At 49.4% G+C, this 25,603-nt stretch overlaps 3 protein-coding genes across 7 annotated transcripts; 1 reads left to right on the forward strand and 2 right to left on the reverse strand.

The window, feature by feature from the left end:
* The first annotated feature begins 979 nt into the window (after positions 1 to 979).
* klc3 (kinesin light chain 3) lies at positions 980 to 6,698 on the forward strand. Its single transcript, XM_067245945.1, has 12 exons — positions 980 to 1,056; positions 2,482 to 2,713; positions 2,891 to 3,121; positions 3,702 to 3,771; positions 3,995 to 4,226; positions 4,605 to 4,692; positions 4,840 to 4,941; positions 5,138 to 5,311; positions 5,418 to 5,517; positions 5,841 to 6,021; positions 6,272 to 6,338; positions 6,595 to 6,698. The coding sequence occupies exons 2-12, from the start codon at positions 2,504 to 2,506 to the stop codon at positions 6,679 to 6,681; spliced, it is 1,542 nt and encodes a 513-aa protein (XP_067102046.1). The 5' UTR covers positions 980 to 1,056; positions 2,482 to 2,503; the 3' UTR covers positions 6,682 to 6,698.
* A 2,570-nt stretch (positions 6,699 to 9,268) lies between these two features.
* ercc2 (excision repair cross-complementation group 2) lies at positions 9,269 to 17,227 on the reverse strand. Of its 4 annotated transcripts, XM_067245868.1 has the most exons (22): positions 17,158 to 17,227; positions 16,598 to 16,697; positions 16,209 to 16,286; positions 15,966 to 16,028; positions 15,652 to 15,765; positions 15,357 to 15,473; positions 14,965 to 15,081; positions 14,637 to 14,760; positions 14,387 to 14,483; positions 14,172 to 14,305; positions 13,870 to 14,038; positions 13,198 to 13,386; positions 13,009 to 13,078; positions 12,318 to 12,419; positions 12,146 to 12,209; positions 11,902 to 12,023; positions 11,699 to 11,791; positions 11,541 to 11,613; positions 11,349 to 11,419; positions 10,193 to 10,336; positions 9,892 to 10,035; positions 9,269 to 9,786 (listed from the first exon to the last, which is right to left on the reverse strand). In XM_067245868.1, exons 1-22 carry the CDS (start codon positions 17,160 to 17,162, stop codon positions 9,694 to 9,696), a joined length of 2,283 nt encoding a protein of 760 aa, XP_067101969.1. In that variant the 5' UTR covers positions 17,163 to 17,227; the 3' UTR covers positions 9,269 to 9,693. The 4 variants fall into 4 exon arrangements, with proteins under 4 accessions (XP_067101969.1, XP_067101970.1, XP_067101971.1 ...); XM_067245869.1 differs by lacking the exon at positions 16,209 to 16,286; XM_067245870.1 differs by lacking the exon at positions 9,892 to 10,035.
* Positions 17,228 to 17,599: 372 nt separating this feature from the next.
* zgc:154093 (uncharacterized protein LOC777623 homolog) lies at positions 17,600 to 23,748 on the reverse strand. 2 transcript variants are annotated; one of them, XM_067246451.1, is made up of 3 exons: positions 23,584 to 23,748; positions 18,994 to 19,975; positions 17,600 to 18,963 (listed from the first exon to the last, which is right to left on the reverse strand). In XM_067246451.1, the coding sequence occupies exons 2-3, from the start codon at positions 19,475 to 19,477 to the stop codon at positions 18,506 to 18,508; spliced, it is 942 nt and encodes a 313-aa protein (XP_067102552.1). In that variant the 5' UTR covers positions 19,478 to 19,975; positions 23,584 to 23,748; the 3' UTR covers positions 17,600 to 18,505. The 2 variants fall into 2 exon arrangements, with proteins under 2 accessions (XP_067102552.1, XP_067102551.1); XM_067246450.1 differs by having other exon boundaries at positions 17,600 to 19,975.
* Between the last annotated feature and the right edge of the window lie 1,855 nt (positions 23,749 to 25,603).

Here is a 25,603-nt window from a genome sequence, read left to right on the forward strand (position 1 = left end):
TGCCAGTTCAGTTCCCGGCCGTGCCAAATGACGTTGTGTCCTTGGGCAAGGCACTTAACCCTACTTGCCTCGGGGGAGAATGTCCCTGTACTTACTGTAAATAGCTTTGGATAAGAGTGTCTGCTAAAATGTAAATGTCAGATTGCATCGATGATGGCTTATGAATTACTGGCAGAGATGGCAGAAAAGTCCACACATCCTTCACTCAAGTAGAAGTACTACTCATGTTTAAAAAGACTCTGGTAAAAGTTGAAGTGCTGACTACACTTTTTCACTCAAGTTCCAGTAAAGAAGTGTGGGCTCTGACATACTTAAATAAAAAGTAACCATTACTAACGGTTTTAGTGTCTCTAAACCTTACATCTGGACCTCACATCATATTAATATTATTAATTATTATTATTAATAATATGAATAATTCAGGGATCTCAAGTCTCACATATTCGCCGTGAGACTCACGCATTTCAACAATTTCTCACGCAACACCTTGTATTTCTCACGCTGCCCCTCAACCAACCTAAACCTTCAAGGAAATTATACGATAAGATTATGACATATTCAAATCATTATGAACAGAAGAAAATATGGTGTGGCCTATAATTTAAATAAAATATAACTACTGCTAGAACGAGTACATTGCTTGTATGACGAGCGTTTTTATTTATATCGCTTTGTTTGTTTTGACTGTCTCGGTGTGTCGGTCCCGTTACCGTAGGGTTCCAGTCCCGCGGCAGTTCAAAGGGGCCCGCAGATATAGATGGCCTTATCCCTGGGACTACATCCCGGTGCCGCGGTGCATGGTGGGTATGATCAGATCAGGTAAGCGCAAACGATACACAGACAGTCTGAGCTGTAAGAATAGGTGAATGATTTCTAGGTTCAACGTTATAGTGCCAAGAGGATAGCCGTTATCTCGGTCGCGTGAAAACCGAATAGTGGAGTCGATGTTTTGATGCAAATATGTCCGAGCAACTTTAATGGGACCACGAATTAAGAACCTGACACACGCGAATAAAACACGTCGAAACCACGCCAGGAGACGGGAATTAGCAGCAGGTGGGCTATAAATAACTTTTGTTGGTGGGTTGAAACTGCGAAGTGGTTGGCTATTATTTACCTATCCAATTTAGTTTGTTTCTTCCTCTGGCCGAAGTAACGCAAGCTGGCACCAAACATGACTAAGCTCGAGTTCAGCAGATAGATGTGTTGACTTCAATGTAATTGAAGACGCCTGGATCAGCGGTGTCTGCTTTCCAGCCATTTGGTTTATCAGGTTTATGAGGCTACATTATTTGTGGGAACGGTGTACTAGAATGCAGGTTATCAGGCTACATTATTTGTGGGAGCGGTGTACTAGCATGCAGGTTTCAACGCAATAGAATCATGGTGAAACGGATGGGTTGTTGACACCTCGTCAACATCTATGAACTCCACCTGTCCGGTTGCACCGCCCACATCATCATTCCGCTCCCGGGACCGCACGCCTGATGCTACATGTTCCGTACCTGGTGTAATAGGTACATAGTATCCACACATAGTACACTAGCTTACGTTTGATGTGCGTGATAGCCTGGAAATGAAAAAAGATGTGCAAAATAAATAATATGGATTATGCCACCAAATACAGATTAAAACTAAAGTAACGAGCCAAGCCTATTTGTGTAAAGAATTTAAGGAGTGAATGTAAAAAGTTGTCAGAAAAATAAATAGTGTAGTGTATAAGTAAAGTACTGATACCAGAAAAAAAATACCAGAAACTAGAAAAATCTAGTTAAGTACTTCCCATCTCTGGTCATCAGTGGATATTGTTCCACGCCATGGCGGTCGTCCTTAACCCTTGTGTTATCTTCGGGACATTCTGACCCATCAGTCATTGTGACCCACCGTCGTATTGCGACAACTTTACCGCATACAAAAACAAAGTGAAGCATTTTCTTTTATGCAACATTGCAAAGGTTAAAAGAAAATTATTTTTATTTGTTTTTGCATTGGGTAAACACAACAATGGTTCGTTGTGAACCTTTGGGTCATGTGACCCGAAGGCAGCACGAGGGTTAAAACACCAAAGGGAGTGAAAGGGAATCTCCTCGTGAGGTGGACTTTCATTTACATTTAGTCATTTAGCAGACACTCTTATCCAGAGCGACTTACAGTAAGTACAGGGACATTCCCCCGAGGCAAGTAGGGTGAAGTGCCTTGCCCAAGGACACAACATCATTTGACACGGCCGGGAATTGAACTGGCAACCTTCAGATTACTAGCCCGATTCCCTAACCACTCAGCCACCTGACTCCTGGACTTAGATACAGCAGGGTAGACAGGAATGTTTCATAGGGTGGGGCTGATATTGGCCAGTGACTTTAGTTGTACTTCTTTTCTCTTGTCCTCTCCTCTCCCCACACCAGACCTCTTTTCCTCTCATCACCTCTCCATTCCACTCCTAATCTCTCTTTTCCTCTCCTCTCCTCTCCTCCCCCCCAGGGTGGAACCTAAAGCAGGAGCCATGTTGTCGGGGGAGGAGATTGTGTGCAGCACGCGGCAGGTGATCGCGGGGCTGGAGGCGCTGCGCGAGGAGAACCGTAACCTGCTGCACAGCCTGCAGGGGGCGCTGGAGGGCCGGCCGGCCGCAGAGAGCGGCAGCCTAGAGCAAGAGAAGTCTGGCATCATCCTCCAGTCCCTGGAGAGGATCGAGCTGGGTCTGGGGGAGGCACAGGTGAGTAGGGGGGGAGGAGGGGGGGCTCAAGGGAATGTGGGGCGAGGAGGTGGAGGAAGCACAGGTCAGGAGGGGACAGGTGAGGACATCTGAGGGGGTGGGGGACCAAAGATGAGGGAGTCAAACAGGGACACAAGGAAGAACAGACTCCCCCTCTCTCTCTCCCCCCTCCCCCAGGTGATGATGGCTCTCTCGGCCCACCTTGGCTCTCTGGAGGCGGAGAAGCAGAAGCTGCGTGCGCAGGTGAGGCGTCTGTGTCAGGAGAACCAGTGGCTGAGGGACGAGCTGGCTGGGGCTCAGCAGAGGCTGCAGGAGAGGGAACAGGACCTGGTCACCCTGGAGGAGCAGAACAGACACCTGGCCTTCATGAGCAGCATGCGGCAGTACGACCAGGAGGACCCCGTCGTGGTGAGGCTGATGAGCACCCTGTCTAAGAGGCATGAAGCTGTGTGTATCTCATGGGGTGTCAGGTGGCTGAGCGGTTAGGGAGTCGGGCTAGTAATCTGAAGGTTGCCAGTTCGATTCCCGGCCGTGCCAAATGACGTTGTGTCCTTGGGCAAGGCACTTCACCCTACTTGCCTCGGGGGAATGTCCCTGTACCTACTGTAAGTCGCTCTGGATAAGAGCGTCTGCTAAATGACTACATGTAAATGTAATGTAATCTCATAGAGCTGTGTGTATCTCATAGAGCTGTTTGTATGTCATGGAGCTGTGTGTATGTCATGGATGGCTTTGTTTGTTTCTTATACATAGGAAGCTATATATGTCGCCTTTAGACATGTATATAGTATGTAGTTGAAGTATGCAATGTACTGTATATTAGTAGTATATATAAACTGGTCAGTATGTTATGTACGTATCTACTGTATATGAGTGTTGTATAAAGCATCTGTGTAAATGTATCAATAGTGTAGGTTTGTTGTTTATACATATCTCTAAGCGGTTGTTAATACATATCTATAAGCATGTGTAAACGTCTGTGTGTTAGGATGAGAAGGAGTCGGTGAAGGAGACCCTGGATGATCTCTTCCCCACCGACGAGGAGGAACAAGCACAGAGTACGTACCCCCCCTCCCGCCTAAACACCACCCTCATTAAGGTCTGCCTTCTGTGTGTGCGTGTAGCTGCTACTGTGTACATCCATGGCTGTGTGTGTGCCTGTGTGTGTGTGTGTGTGTGCCTGTGTGTGTGTGTGTGTACGTGTGTTCATGCGTGTGTATGAACTGTGTCATCCTCCACCCAGCCCTCCGTCCATAACCCCGCCCCTCTGCTGCCCCCTAGTGTCCCAGCAGCCCCATCACTGCAGCGCCGCCGCCGCCGCCCAGCAGGGGGGCTACGAGATCCCTGCACGCCTCCGGACCCTCCACAACCTGGTGATCCAGTACGCCTCCCAGGGCCGCTACGAGGTGGCCGTGCCCCTGTGCAAGCAGGCCCTGGAGGACCTGGAGAAGTCCTCCGGTCACAGCCACCCCGACGTGGCCACCATGCTCAACATCCTGGCCCTGGTCTACAGGTGAGAGGCTGACTAGTCAGCTACTAGCGTAGCTATGCTAGTTAGCCTCGATGCTAGGACACGGTGGAGGTTTGCAATAGCAGCGACTGGTTTGGTTAGCGTCATGCTAGTTAGCCACAATGCTAGGATATGCTGGTTTGGTTAGCGTCATGCTAGTTAGCCACAATGCTAGGATATGCTGGTTTGGATAGTGTCATTGTGGTAAGCCACAATGTTAGGATATGCTGGTTTGGTTAGCGTCATGCTGGTTAGCCACAATGCTAGGATATGCTGGTTTGGTTAGCGTCATGCTAGTTAGCCACAAAGCTAGGATATGCTGGTTTGGTTAGCGTCATGCTGGTTAGCCTTGAGCCGGTGTGGTGTTGTTCCTCCCTGCAGAGACCAGAACAAGTATAAGGAGGCGGCCAGCCTGCTGAACGACGCTCTGGCAATCAGAGAGAAAACGCTGGGCCTGGACCATCCTGCTGTAGGTCCCTGAGGAACCTGGGGCACTGGCTCACCTGCCTGTCTGTCTGACTGTCTGTCTGTCCATTTACCTGTCTGTCTGTCCATTTACCTGTCTGTCTGACTGTCTGTCCATTTACCTGTCTGTCTGTGTGTGTGTGTGGTGCAGGTGGCTGCCACTCTCAACAACCTAGCGGTGCTGTACGGGAAGAGAGGGAAGTACAAGGAGGCGGAGCCTCTGTGTAAGAGAGCGCTGGAGATCAGAGAGAAGGTAGGTCTCTCCTCCTGTCTGCCCGTCGGGAATTTTCTAAGCGTGTTTCCGGACGCGTCTCTGAACGCACCCCTGATGGTGTTTCTGAACGCGGCCCTGATGGTGTTTCTGAACGCGGCCCTGATGGTGTTTCTGAACGCGGCCCTGATAGTGTTTCTGGTCGCGCCCCTGATGGTGTTTCTGGACGCGCCCCCAGGTTCTGGGCACAGACCACCCAGACGTGGCGAAGCAGCTGAACAACCTGGCCCTGCTGTGCCAGAACCAGGGCAAGTACCAGGAGGTGGAGCAGTACTACGAGAGAGCGCTCCACATCTACCAGTCCAGACTGGGCCCCGACGATGCCAACGTGGCCAAGACCAAGAACAACCTGGTAGAACAGGGGGAGGGGGGGGAGAGGCAACAAAACAACATAACATAAGAAGACAGAAATAGCAGGATAACATCTGAGCGTAATGTGTGTGTTTCTGTGTCTCCAGGCGTCGTGCTACCTGAAGCAGGGGAAGTACAGGCAGGCAGAGTCTCTGTACAAGGAGATCCTCACCAGAGCCCACGAGAAGGAGTTCGGCTCTGTGGAGGGTGAGACAGGTTTGGCTCTGTGGAGGGTGAGACAGGTTTGGCTCTGTGGAGGGTGAGACAGGTTTGGCTCTGTGGAGGGTGAGACAGGTTTGGCTCTGTGGAGGGTGAGACAGGTTTGGCTCTGTGGAGGGTGAGACAGGTTTGGCTCTGTGGAGGGTGAGACAGGAGCCGTCTGCAGCTCTGCTCCAGATTCACTCCAGGATCTCATCTGGCTGGGGGCCTGTACGGCTGCAAATGTTCACTTATGGAAAGTCTTTTTTTCTTTTTTGTGTGTAAATGTGTGTGTTTGTGTGTGTGTGTGAACGTGTGTGTGTGTGTGTCAGGGGACGGCCGCCCCGCCTGGTCCCACCCCCTGGAGGAGGGCTGCCAGGAGGATTCTCTGGGGGGTCTGAAGCGTAGCGGCTCCTTCACCAAGCTCCGGGAATCAATCCGTCGCAGCAGCGAGAAGCTGGTCAGGAAACTGAAGGGAGGGGGGCCGCAGGACTCCCCCCCTCGCACCCCGGGGTGAGCCCACATACACACACCTCTCTCTCAGGACACAAACACACATCAACAACACATATACACACATCATCAACACATGTACACACACACACACCTCTCTCAGGAGGGAGTTTTGGAAGTCTACTGGGTTTGAGGAGAGGGTTCCGCACTTGGGATTCTGATGTGAGGGTTAGGGTGCAAGACTTGACTCTCTCTCTCCATCTCTCTCCATCCCTCCCTCTCTCTCTCTCCATCCCTCCCTCTCACCCAGGATGAAGAGAGCCAACTCTCTGAACGTTCTGAACGTGGGAGCCAGAGAGAGACTGGAGGCAGCCAGGGTGAGACACCACTGCTGGTCTCCCATCAGCATCACCTCTCAGACCTGCTGGATCACTCTTTACATCTGTACTGGGCAACACCATGAGAGGCCTTCATGCCAAGGAACCTGACATGAACACCTTTAGTGACTTAACGTTAACACCTTTAGTAACTTAACATGAACAAAGTTACATTGACTGTAGTGGGGGGTAGGTGAATGTATTTGAGTTTGGTGAAAGTGTGTTGATGATGATGATGATGGTGTGTGTCTTCCAGAACCCCAGCAGCCTGACGGAGTCTCGAGTCCTCAGCTCCAGCACCCAGAGTCTGGCACGCCGTGGTTCCTTGGGCGGAGCCAGCTAGCACACACACGCACACACGCACACGCACACACGCACACGCACACACACACACACAACACACGCCCTAACACACACACACACGCACACACACACCCTAACACACACAACACACACACGCCCTAACACACAACAAACGCCCTAACACACACAAACAACACGTTCCCTAACACACACACACACACGTTTGTGTGGATATGGACATTCTCCTCTCGGTCTTCACAGTTACAAATATTTCGATATAAACTTTGGGAGCGAAGACAATCTGAGTGACTTGGAGAAGGGCTTTGAAAATCTTACTGTGTTACTTAATTAGAGTTTCTTTTTTAAGCTTGGTACATTCCAGTTTTATCTGCGAATGTGTGTTTCTGTTGAATGCTGTCGAGTACAGATGTGTTGTTTGATGATGCTGTTGTTTGCACTAGTTGATTTCCCAGTGATGAAGGTTGTTAACACAATTCTCCCAAATGTTTGACATTGTTTGAGTAGGCCTGTGTGTTAATATGTTTAGCGGTTTGTGTTAGGATGTTGGTTGAGTAACATTATATTTTATTTGATATTTCAATTCACTGACTTTAACTGGCTCATCAGTCCTTAATAAGAATGTGAAACACATTTTTATTAGCATATTTTTATGCACTATTTTATATATTTATACAAATTGATCAAAACATTATCATTAACACTAATCATTTTATAAGCTATTTGAAACCCCAACGAAAACAGTTGTCAGTTGCAGGATCATTTTACTGAGGAAAAGAAATTCGAACACATCGCCAGTAAAATTATCCTGAATTTTATGCTTCATAAAGCTGCCGTATTAACAGCGGTATTAGCATACTAGCATGTGTGCTGTACGCTGTCAGAAGCCCACTATGCTGTCCATATAGACCTAAGCTTTTACACAGAGAATCACGTCTCTAAAGATGCTTCTGTTCTGAGAATTAATTATGAGTATTTTCAGGGTTCCTGCAGGTATCAATAAGTCAAATTTAAGACAATAAAGATTTAAATTTAAAACACGATGCATTACCAAAATAATATTCAAATCAAAGAAATTCTGAAAAAATATTTTTATTTCAATAAATTCAGTCATTGAAAAAGCATTAATTTAAATTACAGATAAAGCAATCACATTAGTAACATAATTTAACTTCATTCAGCACCAATTACTAGGGGTTGGAGAAAAAATCGATTCACATATGAATCGCGATTGTCTTCTAGCGATTACCTTTTTTTGTATTTTTTATGTAAGCATATATTGAATCGCAATTTGATTAAAAATCTGAAAAAAACTTGAATAGATTTTTTATCGAATCGTGACCCCAAGAATCAAATCGTGAGGTACCAAAATATTCCCTCCCCTAATAGACAGTAAGCTGTACATTTCTGTTAAATATTTATCTGTGTTGCAGAAATAAATAAGTCTATTCAAGAAAAGTCTACTTATCGTCACTGTATTTTGTGAACGAGTGCTTAGAAATCCTTCAGCAACCTTTCAGTTGTTTTGTAAGTACGATTAGAAGGCAGTATTCTGTTTTATAATTTGGCATTAGCAGACACAAAACGTACGTTGTCCTTTGGCATTTAGTAGTGTCATAAGGGCAATTACACCGTCTTGTAGAAAGTAACTTTGTAGGAACCCTCTGTGGCTCAGTGTCTAAGCAGGTGTACCATCAAGTCTACTGCCAAACACGGTACCCCTGGTTCAAATCTCACTTAAACAAATTGATAATTAATATCAGTTAAGTAATATATATGTTATTAACCACTGAGCTATCAGGGATCTTAACAATCTCCACTCAACATAAAATTTGACATTGAACTATCTAGTTGTAACTTAAAAGTGACATTGTGGTTATGTGAGATGTGGGACTTCACCTTCACATAGTTTCATAAATATCATCTCTCTCCTCTCCGCCAAACGCTTGTTAATCTCAGGAAGATTCTCTTTAGTTTAGTTAGAAACAGAGTGCGAATTATACAATGATAATCTGGGGGTCAGCTTCTTCTCAAGGTTATAAAATAATATTTACGATTACAGGTAAGAACGATATATAAATGTATAAATGTATTCAATCAGAATCAGAATTGTGTTTAAAGCTAAGTAAGTGGTCACAAACAAGTCTTAATTAGGGGGCTCAAACCCCCCCCCCGTTATTCAAACCCTGGACCCGCAGAGCTCCGCTTTGTAGGCTAAGACTCAATGTTTTGCTACTATGTGATACCTTTCTGCGGCCAACATTTCTGGAAATGAACGAGTGTAAAACCTTTTTTAGACCTGACTAAATTAAATTTAAGACCTCGGATGAAAATATGGCTACCATATTTTAAGGCCTTAAATTTAAAGTTCAGAGTTTTAGTCTTTTTAAGATCCTGTGGGAGCCCTGATTTTATATTATCTAGAAACTACAGCAGATATTGAAATAAAGTATTTCAAGTCAGTTTGACAACTGTGCTCGTGCCTGACTGAGTCTCAAATGATGTGTCGTCCATAGAGACCAAATCTCTTCTGAGAAAGTCAATACATGATGACAAGTAGGCTAAACAAGTATGGTACAAAATGTAAACATTTATTAATGTAACCTCCAAACAAATATAAACGAATGTATTTTCCATAAAAAAGAGGTTTTATATTTACAGCTGTAGTGACACAGGACAGATGCATTTACAAGATCTATGTAACGGACGTGTTCATGATTGATGATATCACGTGGTAGCATTGCAGGCTGATGACGTCATCTCCGAGGTGATGTCTCAGGGTGATGACTTCATTGAGGCGGGGTCTTAGACTAATGAGGTCATTACGGCAGCATTTTGGCCTGCTGGCGTCGTCACGGGTTGATGAGGTCATCATGACTGCGTCCCGGCCTGATGTGGTCGTTACGGCAATGTCTCAGGCTGATGAGGTCGTCACGGCGACGTCTCAGGCTGATGAGGTTGTCACGGCGACGTCTCAGGCTGATGAGGTCGTCACGGCGACGTCTCAGGCTGATGAGGTCGTCACGGCGACGTCTCAGGCTTGGTGTGCGATCTGAGCGATCTTCTTCAGCATCTCCTCAGACTGCAGCTGCTCCAGAGTCAACAGAGACAGACCCAACTGGTCCTCCTGTGGGGGGGGAGGGGGGTTTGAATATGTAACTAGTGTGTTTGTGGGGAAAAGAGAGGGTGTTTGTGTGAGTTTGTGTGTGTGTGTGTGGTAGCAGCAGTGTACCTGTCTAAAGGGCTGAGCCATCTGGCGCAGGAAGTGTTTGGAGAGCTGGACGGTCTCGTCTATGGTCAGGTTCAGGCTGCCGTCTGTCAGGTGCTCCTGAATCCACCGGGGAAGCTTCCCGCGCTTGTCCGCCCGGGCGTAGCGCTGGAGCCACGGGGAGAGCAAGACGGAGACCACGTCAGACCTCAGATCTCAGTCTTAAGGTTGTACACTGATGGGTCTTCAGTACATTACTATCAGCAATTACACGTGTTATTTCCAACTAGTTGATCAGTTCACAGATTTCACCACACACACACACCTTGTCAGCGAAGATCATGAGGCCGTAGTCCGTCTTGCCCCGGATGGCGCGGCCGACACACTGGGCGGCGTGGCGCATGGCGTCGAACGTCAGGAAGTCATTCTCCCGGATCTGGAACTGGTCCCGGAGGTACTCCAGGCGAGCCTGCAACGGCCGGGGTCAGAGGTCAGAGAGTGAGAAAAGGGGGGACAGATTGTAGGGTAGAAGGCTAGAAAGCGGAGGTAGAGGGAGGACAGAGAGAGGGAGGACAGAGAGAGAGGGAGGACAGAGAGAGAGGGAGGACAGAGAGAGAGGAAGGACAGAGAGAGAGGAAGGACAGAGAGAGAGGGAGAGCAGAGAGAGGGAGGAAGGAGGGATGAAGGAGGACAGAGAGAGAGGGAGGGCAGAGAGAGAGGAAGGACAGAGAGAGAGGAAGGACAGAGAGAGAGGAAGGACAGAGAGAGGGAGGGCAGAGAGAGGGAGGAAGGAGGGATGAGGGAGGGCAGAGAGAGAGGGAGGACAAAGAGAGAGGGAGGACAAAGAGAGAGGGAGGACAGAGAGAGAGGGAGGACAGAGAGAGAGGGAGGAAGGAGGGAGGGCAGAGAGAGAGGGAGGACAAAGAGAGAGGGAGGACAAAGAGAGAGGGAGGACAAAGAGAGAGGGAGGACAAAGAGAGAGGGAGGACAGAGAGAGAGGGAGGGCAGAGAGAGAGGGAGGACAAAGAGAGAGGGAGGACAAAGAGAGAGGGAGGGCAGAGAGAGAGGGAGGGCAGAGAGAGGGAGGGCAGAGAGAGAGGAAGGACAGAGAGAGGGAGGACAGAGAGAGAGGGAGGGCAGAGAGAGAGGGAGGGCAGAGAGAGAGGGAGGACAGAGAGAGAGGGAGGACAGAGAGAGTGGAAGGACAGAGAGAGAGAGGGAGGGCAGAGAGAGAGGGAGGGCAGAGAGAGGGAGGGCAGAGAGAGAGGGAGGACAGAGAGAGAGGGAGGGCAGAGAGAGAGGGAGGACAGAGAGAGAGGGAGGACAGAGAGAGTGGAAGGACAGAGAGAGAGAGGGAGGGCAGAGAGAGAGGGAGGGCAGAGAGAGGGAGGGCAGAGAGAGAGGGAGGGCAGAGAGAGAGGGAGGACAGAGAGAGAGGGAGGGCAGAGAGAGAGGGAGGAAGGAGGAGTAGGGAGCCAGACCTTGAGGATGCGGCTCTGTGTGTACACGTAGGGAACCCCGAACATGATCACCGCCCGGCCAAAGTGATGCACTGGAGAACACAACAGAACCTTGTGAGGAAACAACGGCTACAGGCTGGCTGTCCAGAGACAGGAAGCGACCTCACACCGTCTCTCTCTCTCACACACACACACACACACTCCCTCTCTCACCAAAGTCGATCCCCTCGGACACCTTGCCCCGGGCCACAGAGAGCAGGATGGCCCCCCTGCCGTTCTCACATGCCTGAGGAGCAGGAAGGCGGGGTCAGGGGTCAGAGACAAGGCAGCAGGGCGGCCATTTTGAGTGATGAGTGTGTAGCTGCTCTCACCTCCTGGAACTTCTCCAGGGCCATGCTGGTCTCGGCCGCGTCCGGGGTCTCGATGAAGATCAGCTTGTTCCTCTGCACGTTCTCCAGGATGCCCTGCACACACACACACTTTATGATATCATCTTTTTTCTTATTTTGTATGTGTGTATGCGCATGTATGTATGTATCATGTGTGTGTATATAAGTGTGTGTGTGTTACACACCTGCTCGTACCAGGATGCCACTATGTTCTCCATGTAGACGTAGCTGGTGAAGAACGCCACGATGCCGTCCGGCACGATCGCAGACATCTCCAGCAGCAGGTTGCCGTAGTTACGGACGACGGCTGTTAAAACACGTTGACAGTTGAGTTTTGAAGAAGCTTTATAGAAATACCACGACGACAAACCAGACAGCCAAGCATTCACGTGCTTCATGACATCATCGACCGTTAAGACAGGAACTGACCGAAGTCTTCTCGCGTCTCAAACTTGGAGGTCATGGCCACCTGGTCGTTGCCGCGGCCAACCACCTGGGAGAGAGAGGTCAAGCGGGTCAAAGGTCAAGTCTCGGAGTTAGGGGTTCTCTGTGTTCTAGAAGGCCCTCCGGGTTCCGTTTCCATGGCAATGTGTATACCCACCAGCGGACAGAGGCAGGTGCGAGCCAGCGTCATGGTGAAGGACGCCACGGTGACGGGCCGGAAGTCGAGTATTTTGGGATAAATGTCCAGAGGAGACAGGGTCTGGGGACAGATTCAGTCATGTGATCAGAGGGACACACTGGACAGGAAGAGCAACACCGTTTCAACATGCATCAGCTGCTTCCATGAGATCACATCAGTATTTTAAATATTCCCTGATGAGGGAACAGACTACTGAGGACACCTAGAGGCCAAATGATGAACTACATCCAGTGGTACTAAAGTTCTTGGCAGGTTTGTGGTTTAGAAGAGAGACCCGTCTTTAGGGCTGGCATAGTGTTGCAGAGTGCTTCAGTGTCATGAGACTGTGGTGGTGTGTTCTCTGGGCAGACAGGAGGCGTCAGCAGGTGGGTCTCTAATGCCTGATTAGAGGTTTAGATCTCTGCTAATCTGGAGGGAGGGACGGAGGGAGGGTGAGGAGAGGGCTGAGAGGGGGAGGGGTGAGGAGAAAAATCAGGTCTACAGAAGGAATAGAGGGAGACGGGAGGGAGGGGCATACCTCCTGAGGAGTTGATTAGAGAGAAAAGGGGAGGGAGGGAGAGAGAGGAGTGGAGAGGGGGAGAGAGGGAAAGAGAGAGGGAGAGAGAGAGGGAGAAAGAGCGAGAGAAGGAAGGAGGGAGAAGCAGCCTACCCCTGAGGTGATGATGACTGACTGGAAGCGCTCGAACACAGGCTTGATAGCGATGGACGGGTCCATGCAACTGAAGGGAGGCAGGGAGAGAGGGCAGGCTTACCAGACGATCCCAGATACACCGATCACAGGTCACTGTTTTACACCACATCAACAACAACATCCACCACCCGCCCCCAGCCTGCCGACCTGAAGTGTAGGACAGGGTTGGCGATGGTGGGTGTCCTGTCCTCGAAGGGCTCGATGATGATGGTGAAGCCCTTGCTGTAGGTGCTGACCAGCGTGGCGAAGTTGGAGATGAGCGTGACGGCAGAGAAGTCGGCGATGTCGGCGATCTCCAGGGTCCGCAGCAACGAGCGCAGCCGCTCTGCGCAGAACCTGGAGTGAGGGAGACAGAGAGAAAGAGAATAATTTTGTTTATTTTTTAGTGTGACCTTTACAGGGGTGGGGCTCGAATTCTCTGTCTACACTCGCATGTTCAGGTCACCACGGTGACGGATTCTTCTGAAGCCGGTTCAGTAAGACAAGCTGAAGCGTGGTGTTCCAGGTTTAATGATACAGCTAGGACAGGCTGAGAGACTAAAGACTGAAGGAAGAGAAAGAGAGGTGAGAGAGACTGAGAGGAGAGGGAGAGAGAGGCTGAGAGGAGAGGGAGAGAGAGGCTGAGAGGAGAGGGAGAGAGAGGCTGAGAGGAGAGGGAGAGAGAGGCTGAGAGGAGAGGGAGAGAGAGGCTGAGAGGAGAGGGAGAGAGGCTGAGACGAGAGGGAGAGAGAGGCTGAGAGGAGAGGGAGAGAGAGGCTGAGAGGAGAGGGAGAGAGAGGCTGAGAGGAGAGGGAGAGAGAGGGAAGTGGAGCATCTTACCGGAGAGGCTTGCGGTCGATGCAGACCTTGTCGAAGATGTCCTTGAGGAACTGAGGAGCGCTCTCCTGAACCACATGATGGATCCTCAGACGAGACTTCAGGTACTCCAGGAAGCGCTTCAGGAAGCCCACAAAGTGCTCTGCCGTCCGGATGCTGCCAGGTACAGCCTCTGCAGGAGGGAGGGAGGGAGGGAGAGCAGAGATTTATGGAGGTATAGTAGGAGGGATGGAGGTAAGCAAAGAACAGAGACAACTTTCGCTTTTTAAAAGTGTTCCTTAGAGGTCGAAGGCCTCGATCCTGACCTTGGAGGATTTCATCTGGAAGCACGGGATTGGACATGTACACGTCCGTCTCCCTGGCAACGTTGGCTTCCTTGAGCCCCTCCACCAATCGCCTGTACTCATCCTTCAGCTTGGCGGCGTCCGTCTCTTTTATCCTATCAGAGAGGAGGGGGGGCAGGGCTACGGTCACAGAGTGCGGCGACACGAAGGTGCACGGTGAAGGTCCTGACTCTTACTTGTGGATGGTGGCCTGGAGGGTGTCCACGTTGGCCTGGCAACGGTCCAGAGTGCGCCTGGTGATGTTGACACTCATGGAGTCGATGCATACGTTGTCTACGGGGAACGAGGGGGAGAGGAAGAAGAGGGGGCGAGAGTGAGACAGTTAAGTATGTAGGTTCTGAAAAATGGTATGTGTTTAAAAAAAACTTTTACAAATCCCACTCTGTACTTGCTCCAGGCTGTGGGACACAGACAGGAGGTTCTGACCTATGTTATGAGCTTCGTCGAAGACGACCACAGATTTCTTGGCGAGTTCTTTGGAGACGAGGTCAGCAATCTTGGGGTCGAGGAGGTAGTGGTAGCTGTACACCACGATGTTGGCATGCAGGATCTGAGACAGGAAGTTCTCAGGTCATTACACGATCTGAGACAGGAAGTTCTCAGGTCATTACACGATCTGAGACAGGAAGTTCTCAGGTCATTACACAGGAGACACAAACAATCGTACTGACACAGATTCATCACATTTGAGAGGTGTTTCTGAGCTGGAGAGTTACGAGGATCACGGTAGTTTTGTTTTAGTCTGGCTACGTACGGCGTAGCGTGCCAGGTAGTACGGACACCAGCCCTTCCTCCTGCCGAAGTCCTTCAGGTCGTCCAGGTTGTAGACACCTGCCGGGAGGGGCACCTGGCGACCCACCGCATCAAACTCCTGTGAGAGTGAGAGAGTGAGTGAGTGAGTGAGTGAGAGAGTGAGTGAGTGAGTGAGTGAGTGAGTGAGTGAGTGAGTGAGAGAGAGAGAGAGATTAAATAGAAATGTAGAGAAAAGAAGAGAGGTGGGGAGGGGGGTAAGAGATCAAATGAGTGAAGGAGAGAGGGAGAGACAGTGATAGATGGAAAGAAAGAAATTGAGAGAGGAAAAAAGAGAAATAGAGAAAGAGAGAGAAAAATACAGAGAGAGAGAAAGAGACACAAAGGAGATCTCACCTCATAGAAGCGACACACGGGCTGGCTGGCGTTGCTATGGCGCTGGGCACGGATGTAGGATGCTGTCAGACTGTGGCATTTCCCATCCACCTCCTTCCCGAAGCGCAAGGAGCTCACCTGGACAGTCACACACACACACAACAACAGGAGCATAAACCTTTTTTGCGCAGCCTCCGTGAAAACGTGTCTGTACCCTAACCCTAACCCACACAGTGGATAAGTTAGCCTGTCAGCTGTGAAGGGAGGGGGGGGACAGATGATGCAGGCTCTCCTGGCAGGAACAGAAGGATCCTACCTCTGGATGCACACACAGGTTCTTTCTGGAGGATAGGGCCAGGGCCAGAAAGTTGTTCTTCTCTCCCGTCTCCTTGGAATAGAACTCCATTAGCTTCCTCAGTTCCTCCACCACCTGAAGGAGAGACGGAGAGAGAGAGAGAGAGAGAGAGAGAGAGAGAGAGAGAGAGAGAGAGAGAGAGAGAGAGAGAGAGAACACACACACTGTGAGGTGCAGCTCACAGAGTGACTACAGTGTTTACACCATTGAAAAGCCTAAATCCTCCTTTCTGCAGTAGGAGTGGAGGAAGAGAAACAGGTTGTGTTTCCTCCTACCTTCTCTATCTCAGGAACGGTTCTGGAGCAATAGATGAGCTTGGTGACCTCGAGGGGATGTGCCTGAAGGAGAAGAGGAGGCAGTGGGGAGGGGGGAGACAAACGGAGCGCGACAGACGATATCATTAGCATGGTATCATGACGATTGCTACACAACGCCCTCGTCAAGGGCCAGAGATACAATCGTCTCTTTAGAGATATCCTACAGCAGCCGTATAGATCTCACCAGGTGCAGAAACTCACCCGCTGGTAGGCAACGATTAGAGACAGGAGAGAGATGGTCTTCCCCGTTCCTGATGGCATCTCCAGAACACCATGTCCCTTTTAGTAAAGACAACTTAGCTTACAACAAATAGCTCTACACTTGGCAGTAGCATTGCCTCAATAAACGCGGGTTCGCATCGTGATAGCACGGGTGGCACTTTCAACGTTTATGAATATGGGAGTGGACATGGTTAGGAAAATAATTTCTGGGAGTTTTTCCTTGTCTTCCTTGAGGGTTTAGGTTGGTTGAGGGGCAGTTCTATGGGCGTATGTGAAGCCCTCTGTGACATGCTTGCGTGTAAAAAGAGCTATACAAATAAATTTGATTTGATCAATCTATCAGGCTGTTTGGTGACCTGTCAATTCACCTTGGCGTCCAGGGTTCTCTTTAGTTCCAGCATGTAGGAGTACTGTTCAGGATAGATGTAGTCATAAGGGAAATACACCAACAGTCCTTCGATGTTAAGCCTGAAATCAAGAATTCAAAAACACTAAAAATGCTCACTGGGATATGTGATTATGCGAACTAATAAATTGCAAGTATCATTGTTATTATTAGCTAGTAGAAAATCTAGTTAGGTGGCAAGCCATGGTTGCTAGCTTACATGCTAAGGTTACGCTGATGCTGATGAATAAAAGGTAGACAGCTAGCTCTGCATCACAATATGATGCAATTGTATTTTCCTTATTTTATTGATTAATACAAAATTATTGCGTTTTAATTAATGCAAATAACGTGTTTAGTTGTCAGTAACAGGTACAACAACCGTATTGCTATCCACTGACTGTATGCTAGCTAGAGCTAGCTAGAAACGTTGAAGTTACACATCAGAGCCAGCTAGCCACCCAGCTAGCGCTATCTTAGGTTAAGATCATCGCTAAGTTAGTACTGTATTTATCACTGATCTTACTGACAACAAATACTTACTTCATTCTCGTAAGAGGTGTTGTAACAGTGACTTAACCCTGTTGTCCAACTTCAGTAGAACAGACTGTCTTGATCCCGTTTGATTACTTACGCCTTTCTCAGTCCATGCGCCTGGGCCGCCTAAGACCCGCCTTCCTTTAACTGATTGGCTGTTGATCTTGTGGGTGTCCCTTTCTCTTTTTTTTATAAGACGAGGTCTACGCCTATCACCTCACGTTCCGTTAAACAGACTGTACGAGTCAACGACAGTTCAGTTTTGGTCGTCTAGACGCCAAAAATGAGTGAAAAATGAATTCATTGGAAAAACGAAACGACATTCCACGACTTCAAAGTGATTTGTGTCAGGGACCTAGATTATGCTTATTTAGCTACAGTTATTGAGACCACATTATATTGCTAACTGCTCATCGCCTTTTAAGAAAATAGAAAGTCAACAATGATCCTCAATGATAAATCTTTTTATTTACTGGTCCATATTTTTTCAGACAGACATACATGACATTCGAACGGTAGGCTACTGTGATATTGATTAAAGATGACGGAGGGAAGGTCCAATATCATGTCGATGCACAGCCATGAAGACCGATCATTTATTTAAATCATCCAACGAGGCAATTACAAAGCTGTGCATTAAACATACTTTGAGTTTATGCACTTTATTGTCACGTATCTTCGGAAAAGTCGCTACTTGTTTTCTCTACTTTGGAGAATAATCTCATTTGATAACATAACCACTAGATGGCAGCATATTCTAACACAGTCCAATGTTGATAGTGTTTTTCTTGCAAGGATATTGTATAATTCAATCAGATGTACTGTAGACCTACGCACTTTCATTAAGCACTTCGAAGAACATCCGAAGGAGAACACCAACGATATTTTGACAGTTGCAAAACAAACAAACCCGAAGTAGAATACATCTTTTGTGGTCTCTCTTTTGGTTTACACGGGCTAACTGATCAGGCTACAGATAAGCCTATACATTCAGAAAAGCTTTGTCCTTTAAGCAAAGATGAAAAACAGATTTAATAAACCGTCATGGTCTACTGGTCAAGTTGTCCATTTCTGAGGGAGAGACATTTTGTTGTCCAGGTCCCGAACCCCAGGAAACAGCGCTTGGTTGACAACCTGCAGTGTTTTGTCATTCAGTCCATTTAGGTCAATGGCCAACAGTCACAGCCAGTGTGGACCATGTCTTCAGTCTCTGTCTGTCAGTTAGCCAAGGTGGACCACCCCGATCCCAACACGCTACAGCCCCAAGGAGGGCAGCCAAGTGTTCACAGCGCCTGGTTGCACGATGGAGTCTCTTCCATTCCCCCTCCTTCATCCTCCCACCTCTTCCCGCGTCTCACAACTCGCAGCAGTCGTCCACAGTTTTGTAGCGATCCATGATCCTCAGGACATCGTCCAGGATGGAGGGTCCCAGGTCCAGATCCAGCCCGGCCAGGGACTCGGACCGGGACACCCCAGGAGATAAGCGCCCCGGGGAGCCCCCCGTGACGGCTGGCGACTCGCTGCGTTCGCTCCGCAGGTCCTCGTTGCTGAGCCCCGCGTCCGAGTCCAGGCTCAGCCCCCTGTGGGGGTCCAGGGGCCCGCACGTCTCCGACATGGAGTCCTCCGACGAGGCCTCGGAGAACGAGCCGGAGGAGGGGACCAGGTGGCGGAAGGAGGCCGAGTAGGAGAGCTCGTGGCGGGGGTCGACGTAGCGGCCCTGGCCCTCGTCGCACACAGACATGGAACGATGCTGCTGCTGCAGCTGCTGCTGGATGTGGTAATGGTGGCTGTGGGCGTGGCTGTGGGTGTGGCCTTGGTTGTGGGCGTGGTTGTGGGCGTGGCCGTTGTTGTGGTGGGTGTGGTTGTTCTGCTGGGGTGCGGGGGCCTGTGGGTGGGTCCCGGAGGCGGGGTCGTCTAAGTGGAGGCGTGGGGGCTTTGGCGGCGCCTGTTCGTGGGCGAGGAACACGGGCATGGAGATGGTGGTCTTCAGCGTGGAGCTGGCGTGGTGGTGGGTGTTGCGGTGGCCGCCGTAAGGGTGGTGTTGGCCGTTGGCCCCCGTGTAGGCCTCGTCCAGGTGTCTCTCCATGCTGTGGGAGCGGGCGTGGCCCTGCGGCCGGTTTAAGGCCGGGAGCATGTCCATCTTCCCCTGCAGAAAGCCTACGTCTCCAAACATGTCCCCCTCGCCCTGCGGCCCCACGTGGGCGCTGTGGCGCACGTCCCCCAGCGGAGGGCTGATCATGTCACCTGACAGGACGTCGCGCAACTTGGGCTTCTTGCCCCTCTTGGGAGTTGTAGTCTTTAGATACATGGGCGTCTTGGCCGGCATCCTGTTTCCCAGAATTCACCGCGTGCGGGAGTTGCTTCCTCGTTGGTCACCGGAAACGTTATATTTTTAGTAGGAGCACAGAGAAAGTAGTCCCAGTTGAGGCATTTGATTGGCTGCTACTCGCTGAGATACGCCACGAGGGAGAAGTGCTTCCTGAAAGTCTTTCAGAAGCCGTCCCACACCAGTCTGTCTGCGAGGGTCAGTAGTGGCAGCAGGATCTCTTAGTGATCACAGAGTTATGTGGTGAAGCTGGAGGAGAAAAACCTTCAGCCTAAATCAACGCCCACTCAGAGGGTCAGCAGAGCCACAAAGAGACCTCTGTCCAGATCCCCCTCAGTACACGCTCTGGCTCTCTGGCTCTCTGCCTCTGGTGATGAAGAGGATGATGAAGAGTCCCGTTTGGCTGCCTCTGGGTCTGCTGCGCCTTTCTGAGGTCTACGACCGGACCTCGGCTGAGAAACTTCTGGAATGTGACATCAGAATGCTAGTCCTGGAGGTCTGTGGAGAAACAGACAGAGAGAGAGAAAGGGAGAGAGAGAACAGGGGGAAGGGGGAGAAGAGACAGATTTACAACCTGGGACTGGTGAAGCAGAGGAGAGAAATATAGGAAGAAACACTTGAGGAATCTGAGTGTTTGCTGAAGGGGACTGCCTTCCTGCCTGCTGCCACACAGACATTCCTCCTTAGTTTCTCCTTACTGAGGTAGATATGTACTGATTATGTGTGTGTCTGTGGGTATGTGCGGTGTGTGTGTGTGTGTGCTGGTGTACCAAGGGTTTTTACAGTGAGTCACACACACTGAATCATAGGTTTTCTGGAATTCCAGTCACACATTCCAAAGAAGAGCACTTTGCTACTTAAGACGTGTTTGTAAAAACACACCGTTTAGTCAGGTAGCCGTTAGCTTGCTGTGTGTGTCTCCTCTGCTCTGAGTGTGGCAACCGGCTTGTTATCAGGGGCCTGGGGGGGGGGGGGGGCAGGGGGGGCAGGGGGGGGGGGTTTGGGGCCCAGAGAGGCACAGGGAAGCCCCCAAGTTAGACATGGGTCAGGAGGAAGGATGATTTTAAACCTCAGCCTCAAGCTGAACCAGGAGTAACGTCTGTCAGCTTGCTGAAGTGTTGATGGTTACAAAACATTGTTTCCGTTACCAATCACTTAACACAAAATAAATGTAACTGACACATATTAAATTGAAAATATGTATATATACAGTATATATATATATGTAGGTATTTAAGGATGGATATAGCTCAGAGGTAGAGCTCCAGACTAGAGATCAAGCTGCCCCAGGTCCAAAACCCCCCATGTTGCTTTGGCCAAATGCAACATCTAAATGAACTCATTATGCATGTCACTTCAGAGTGATCGGGAGGAGGAGAGAGCGAGTTAGAGAGAGGACAGATACAGAGAAGGAGAGAGCGAGTTAGAGAGAGGACAGATACAGAGAAGGAGAGAGCGAGTTAGAGAGAGGACAGATACAGAGAAGGAGAGAGCGAGTTAGAGAGAGGACAGATACAGAGAAGGAGAGAGCGAGTTAGAGAGAGGACACAAGCGTCCAGTCCCAAGCCCCACCACATGTCTCCCTGTAATGAAATACCAATCCACATCTTCTTCCCATGTGAGTGTACGGTTTCACACACCCGCCCCACGGCCCTGGCTCCCAGTTCTCCCTGGCTTCTGTGTGAAGTTTGACACACGGTCTTCACATGTCAGGGGCCCTGGGGCCCTCCACCCTGGCCCTGAGGTGAGAGGAGGATCTGGGGCCCCCGGCCCTGAGGTGAGAGGAGGATCTGGGGCCCTCCACCCTGGCCCCGAGGTGAGAGGAGGATCTGGGGCCCTCCACCCCGGCCCCGAGGTGAGAGGAGGGCTTGGGAGTCGCCTTGGTGTTAACGGACCAGAGAGAGAAGGTGGAGGGGGTGAGGTAATCTGGGGGATGGTGGGGAGAAATAAGCGGGGCACCGGGTGGGGTGTGGCTTCCGTCAGATAAGGAACTCTTCTAATAGAGGCAGTCAGATAAGGAACTCTTCTAATAGAGGCAGTCAGATAAGGAACTGTTGTAATAGAGGCAGCACCAGGGTTCATCTAGTTACAGACAGGCGGATGATGTTGGTACCCACTCTCTGTTCCATGACCTGAAGTGCTAAAATCAAACACTGTCTCCTTATCTAGTTCTAGTTTATTGTCTGAGGGAATCGGTCTTCCTCCCCAACACACTCCCTTCTGTCTCCTTCTCTCAAACACTCTCTCTCTCACACACACACACACACACTCTCAGGCTAACTGATTGGATCAGTGGTAGTCATGCAGACAGGTAGTCTAGGTTTCATGACAATGTCGTAATCTTCTCCTGCTCAACTCCTATTTCAAGGCCTGTGTTTAACTTCTTTACACTAACTTACTCTTAATACCCACGGAGGAAATTCTATCACAAACACACGTGTGGCTTGACAGGATTCAATTCCAGTTGTTTTTGGTTCCTGGAAAGGACACGATTGGTCTATTCTCTGGAATTTATGAGATTGCTGACGCGAACCGAAGGCCTAACAATGCGTGCTGTCAACATCTGTTTTGAATTTCCCTCCTTCACTTGTGGTCTACGTTCGCACATGTGTATTAAAAGGTTTCCCGCCGTCACTTCTCAGCTCGAGGTGTCTGTTGGAGTGAGTGAAGTAACTGTCATCCTGTTCTTTGTTTGACCTAGGAAGGTAAGCGCCAGGTAGGTGAAACCCCCCCCTCCACCTCTCATCCTGTCATCCAGACAGCGTGGCGCGCGCACACAGCCCCCCTCTCATCAGGATACTGCCTCGTGCGTCACGCTTGTTGTGCGCAACAGCCGTGGCGGTTATTCTCACAAATGCTTTTTGCTTTGTTTATCAGAGACTCCCTCATCTGCTGTTCCCCAAATGTTTATACAGTTAAAGACGGAAACAAGGCCCACCCAACGCCCAAAAAATCTGATTTGTTGCCCAGTTCTGTGGCGTGGCGAAATACTGTCCATTTCAGGAAAATAAGCCCTTAACTGTTGGTAGTCTGTACCTTCCTGAGCTGATTCCAAACACAGACCGTCATTAAGTCAGCCCAGCAACTGTAATAAATTCAATCAGCTCAGGGAACCGGTAATCATTGAGTCATGTCCTGTCAAAATGGACCTGCCTGTAAACGGCTGGTGTGTGTCATTTGCCATCTGGTTTGTGGAAAAACTGGTTTCTGTGGGTTTGAAATGAGATTGAGAGACTCCAGTTCCTTGTCGTGATTACGGTTCCTCGATCACTACTTCTTGTGACCTTGAATCACTGAAAACTCGAGACCGTTCGTTCCCTGGGTTGTGTACCGAGTCGTTATGTAATACTTAGGCTCTGAGATCATCTGATTCCCGGACATCCCACCGTTTAACCGTTTGGTACCACTGAGACACTGAGCTAATCCATCCCACCGACACGACCGGAGTTATTTCTGAACAGTCTGTAGCACTCTTTCCAAGATCAATTCAGGTTTATAGTTGCCTGCATCCAAAACGGCGACTACTTGAGGGCATTTATAAATAGCGTCAGTTAACGTAATGGACTTGTATTACACGAAGTAAGGGGTTGGGTTCACACAGAAGTGATGTGAGTTTGTTACAGCTTTACAGTTGGACTTTAAAGTGTAATTGTTTTCTTCCCGGACGACAGTACCGAGAACATGCCATGATAACGGAACGCAGGGCACACACACTGTTATATCATACTTCCTTTGAATTACGCTAGTAATCGGTTTAGATTAATTTCCTAACCTAGAAATACTGCGATGGCAAATTTACTCCATTGTGATTGTGAATGATCCACGTAGGCCTACAAACTGCGCAATATAGGATCTAATAGCCTACTTAAACATTTGCATGGACCAAGTAGTGTCATTTTGTCCCCATGAAAGAAACATCTCAACACTTACAGCCAGATCGACACAAAATATGTATTAGGCTACGAAGAAACGGCCGACATTAAATCAGTCTGTCTATCGATTAGCTGTCTACGACAATGTCATCAGAAATGTACCACAGGCTGCCTGTAATCTCCAACTTGTAAAACAACCAAAAGTAATAATATATATATATTTGTAATACTTGCCTTCTGGTTTATGTTTAATATTGCCGTCTATGTATTTTCCACTCAGAAAGAATCGCTGAGCCGTGTTTCTGTATAGTCCAACGTTAAGACGAGAGCTTCTCTCGTTATTAGAGCAGGTAAACCTATTACTGCAGGCTGGTTCTGTAGTCTCGAGGAGCGGCTCAAACGCTCGAGGCGGGAAGGGGAGGGGGCGCAAGCATCGTCAATGAAGAAAGTGAAAGGGGAGACAGATGCGCGCGCTGGACGCAGTACGGTTGAATACAAGCTAATTAACTAGTCGCTGTAAACTTCCTTTCTTGTATAGGGCACATACAAAAATATGCTATAGCATAAATATTATCGGTAGTCAGTTGAGTGCAATTGCATTTATCTACCTGCAAAGTTAGCGCGATAGCTAGTTACACACTGATGCTTGAGATAAATCCCCTTCACCCCCTCGCCCCTCCGCCCCCCCGTCCCTCTCCCCTTCGCCCCTCCGCCCCCCCCCCCGTCCCTCTCCCCCTCGCCCCCCCCGTCCCTCTCCCCCTCGCCCCTCCGCCCCTCACCCCCTCACCACTTCGCCCCCCGGCCCTCACCACTTCGCCCCTCACCACTTCGCCCCCCGGCCCTCACCACTTCGCCCCTCACCACTTCGCCCCCCCGTCCCTCAACACTTAGCCCCCCCCGGCCCAACCCCAATGAACGCATGTCAGCATACAGTACTTCAGTTAAGGGCCGTTGCTTCCCTGGTCCATGCAACGTCCATGACAGCACGAACAATTAAATCACCTCCGCTCAGACTGCAAGTGCAATCAGAACAGCTGACCAAACACGGTTCTACCGAAACGCCCTGAGGTGATGAGGCAGCGCACTGCTCTTTAACTTGATTAGGCCTATGTCAAGACAAACGTGTGTCTGTGTGTGTATCGGAGGGGGTGGGGAATATACTGTACTGAACATTATATAATGTACACTTAGCCTGATATTTCTGCAGTTGATGCAGTTTAACGTTCTACTGTGGCTATTTTTGTATTTACAGTCAAATAACTTTCCTTACTACAGCATAACATTTTACACTAAATCAGCGCTTTACCCAGTTAGCAGGTCGGTCAAATTAGGCTGTGGGATCTTTATGTGAGCCTGAAACTGCAGTTGCTTGCAAAGTACGTCCTGGCAACCCCGTGAAGACAGACATCAAGTCGTCAGTCGCGGCTCACCGGGGACGCAAGCTGTGCGTAATTACGCACCAATTACGTGACGAGAAAAACGCAAACGTTGGCTTCTCGGGAGTTTGCATACTCACATGGGAGTTTATTAGTTGTCCTCGCGGATGTTGCGCATGCAGCATGGCCTCTCTCGCGTCTGTTCTGCAAGACAAATAAAAACCTTTTATTTTGCTGAGTTGACTTCAACCAGTAAAACAACCAAACAATCTTAGAAAAATACTTAATTTCACTTTTATGGTCTTGTGGTTTCACATGTTAATCAAAGTTCAACCAGAGTTGCCAGTAAATTTTTTTTGACAAGCTCACACACACACACGCCCATGCGCACACACACAATTCCTTCCTTTGAAGGGTTGAGAAAATCTGTAAACAAGATAAGAACAGACACATGGCTCTGTCGAATCCTGTGAGGACAGATGTGGTTAGATCATACACACACACACACACAGCCACACACACACAGCCACACACACACACAGCCACACACACACAGCCACACACACACACAGCCACACACACACAGCCACACACACACACACAGCCACACACACACAGCCACACACACACAGCCACACACACACACAGCCACACACACAGCCACACACACACAGCCACACACACACACACATGGCCACACACAGGCAGGGAGGGGGATCGTTATGAAAGCGTTTGAGTAAGAGGGGACACACTCTACACAGGGAGAAACTGACCTCTTGGAAAACAGTGGGGCCCCTCTATCCCCACCCTTTTCTCTCTCTCTCTCACACACACACACACACGCTTCACAGGAAGGACCGAGGGCTAGTTGGGGTATC

This window comes from Osmerus mordax, chromosome 11 (genome assembly GCF_038355195.1).
Source record: "Osmerus mordax isolate fOsmMor3 chromosome 11, fOsmMor3.pri, whole genome shotgun sequence".
Taxonomy (NCBI): Eukaryota; Metazoa; Chordata; class Actinopteri; order Osmeriformes; family Osmeridae; genus Osmerus; species Osmerus mordax.

Bases quoted from the DNA above. Each gene is read 5' to 3' on its own strand.
- klc3 (XM_067245945.1), top strand. From the start codon at position 2,504: ATGTTGTCGGGGGAGGAGATTGTGTGCAGCACGCGGCAGGTGATCGCG. The intron at 5,518-5,840 runs GTGAGACAGGTT...TGTGTGTGTCAG, and splicing joins GGAGTTCGGCTCTGTGGAGG to GGGACGGCCGCCCCGCCTGG. The intron at 6,339-6,594 runs GTGAGACACCAC...TGTGTCTTCCAG, and splicing joins AGAGACTGGAGGCAGCCAGG to AACCCCAGCAGCCTGACGGA.
- ercc2 (XM_067245868.1), bottom strand. The intron at 13,079-13,197 runs GTCGGCAGGCTG...GCCTCCCTTCAG, and splicing joins AACCCTGTCCTACACTTCAG to TTGCATGGACCCGTCCATCG. The intron at 11,792-11,901 runs GTGTGTAACACA...GTGTGTGTGCAG, and splicing joins TGGCATCCTGGTACGAGCAG to GGCATCCTGGAGAACGTGCA.
- zgc:154093 (XM_067246450.1), bottom strand. From the start codon at position 19,477: ATGCCGGCCAAGACGCCCATGTATCTAAAGACTACAACTCCCAAGAGG.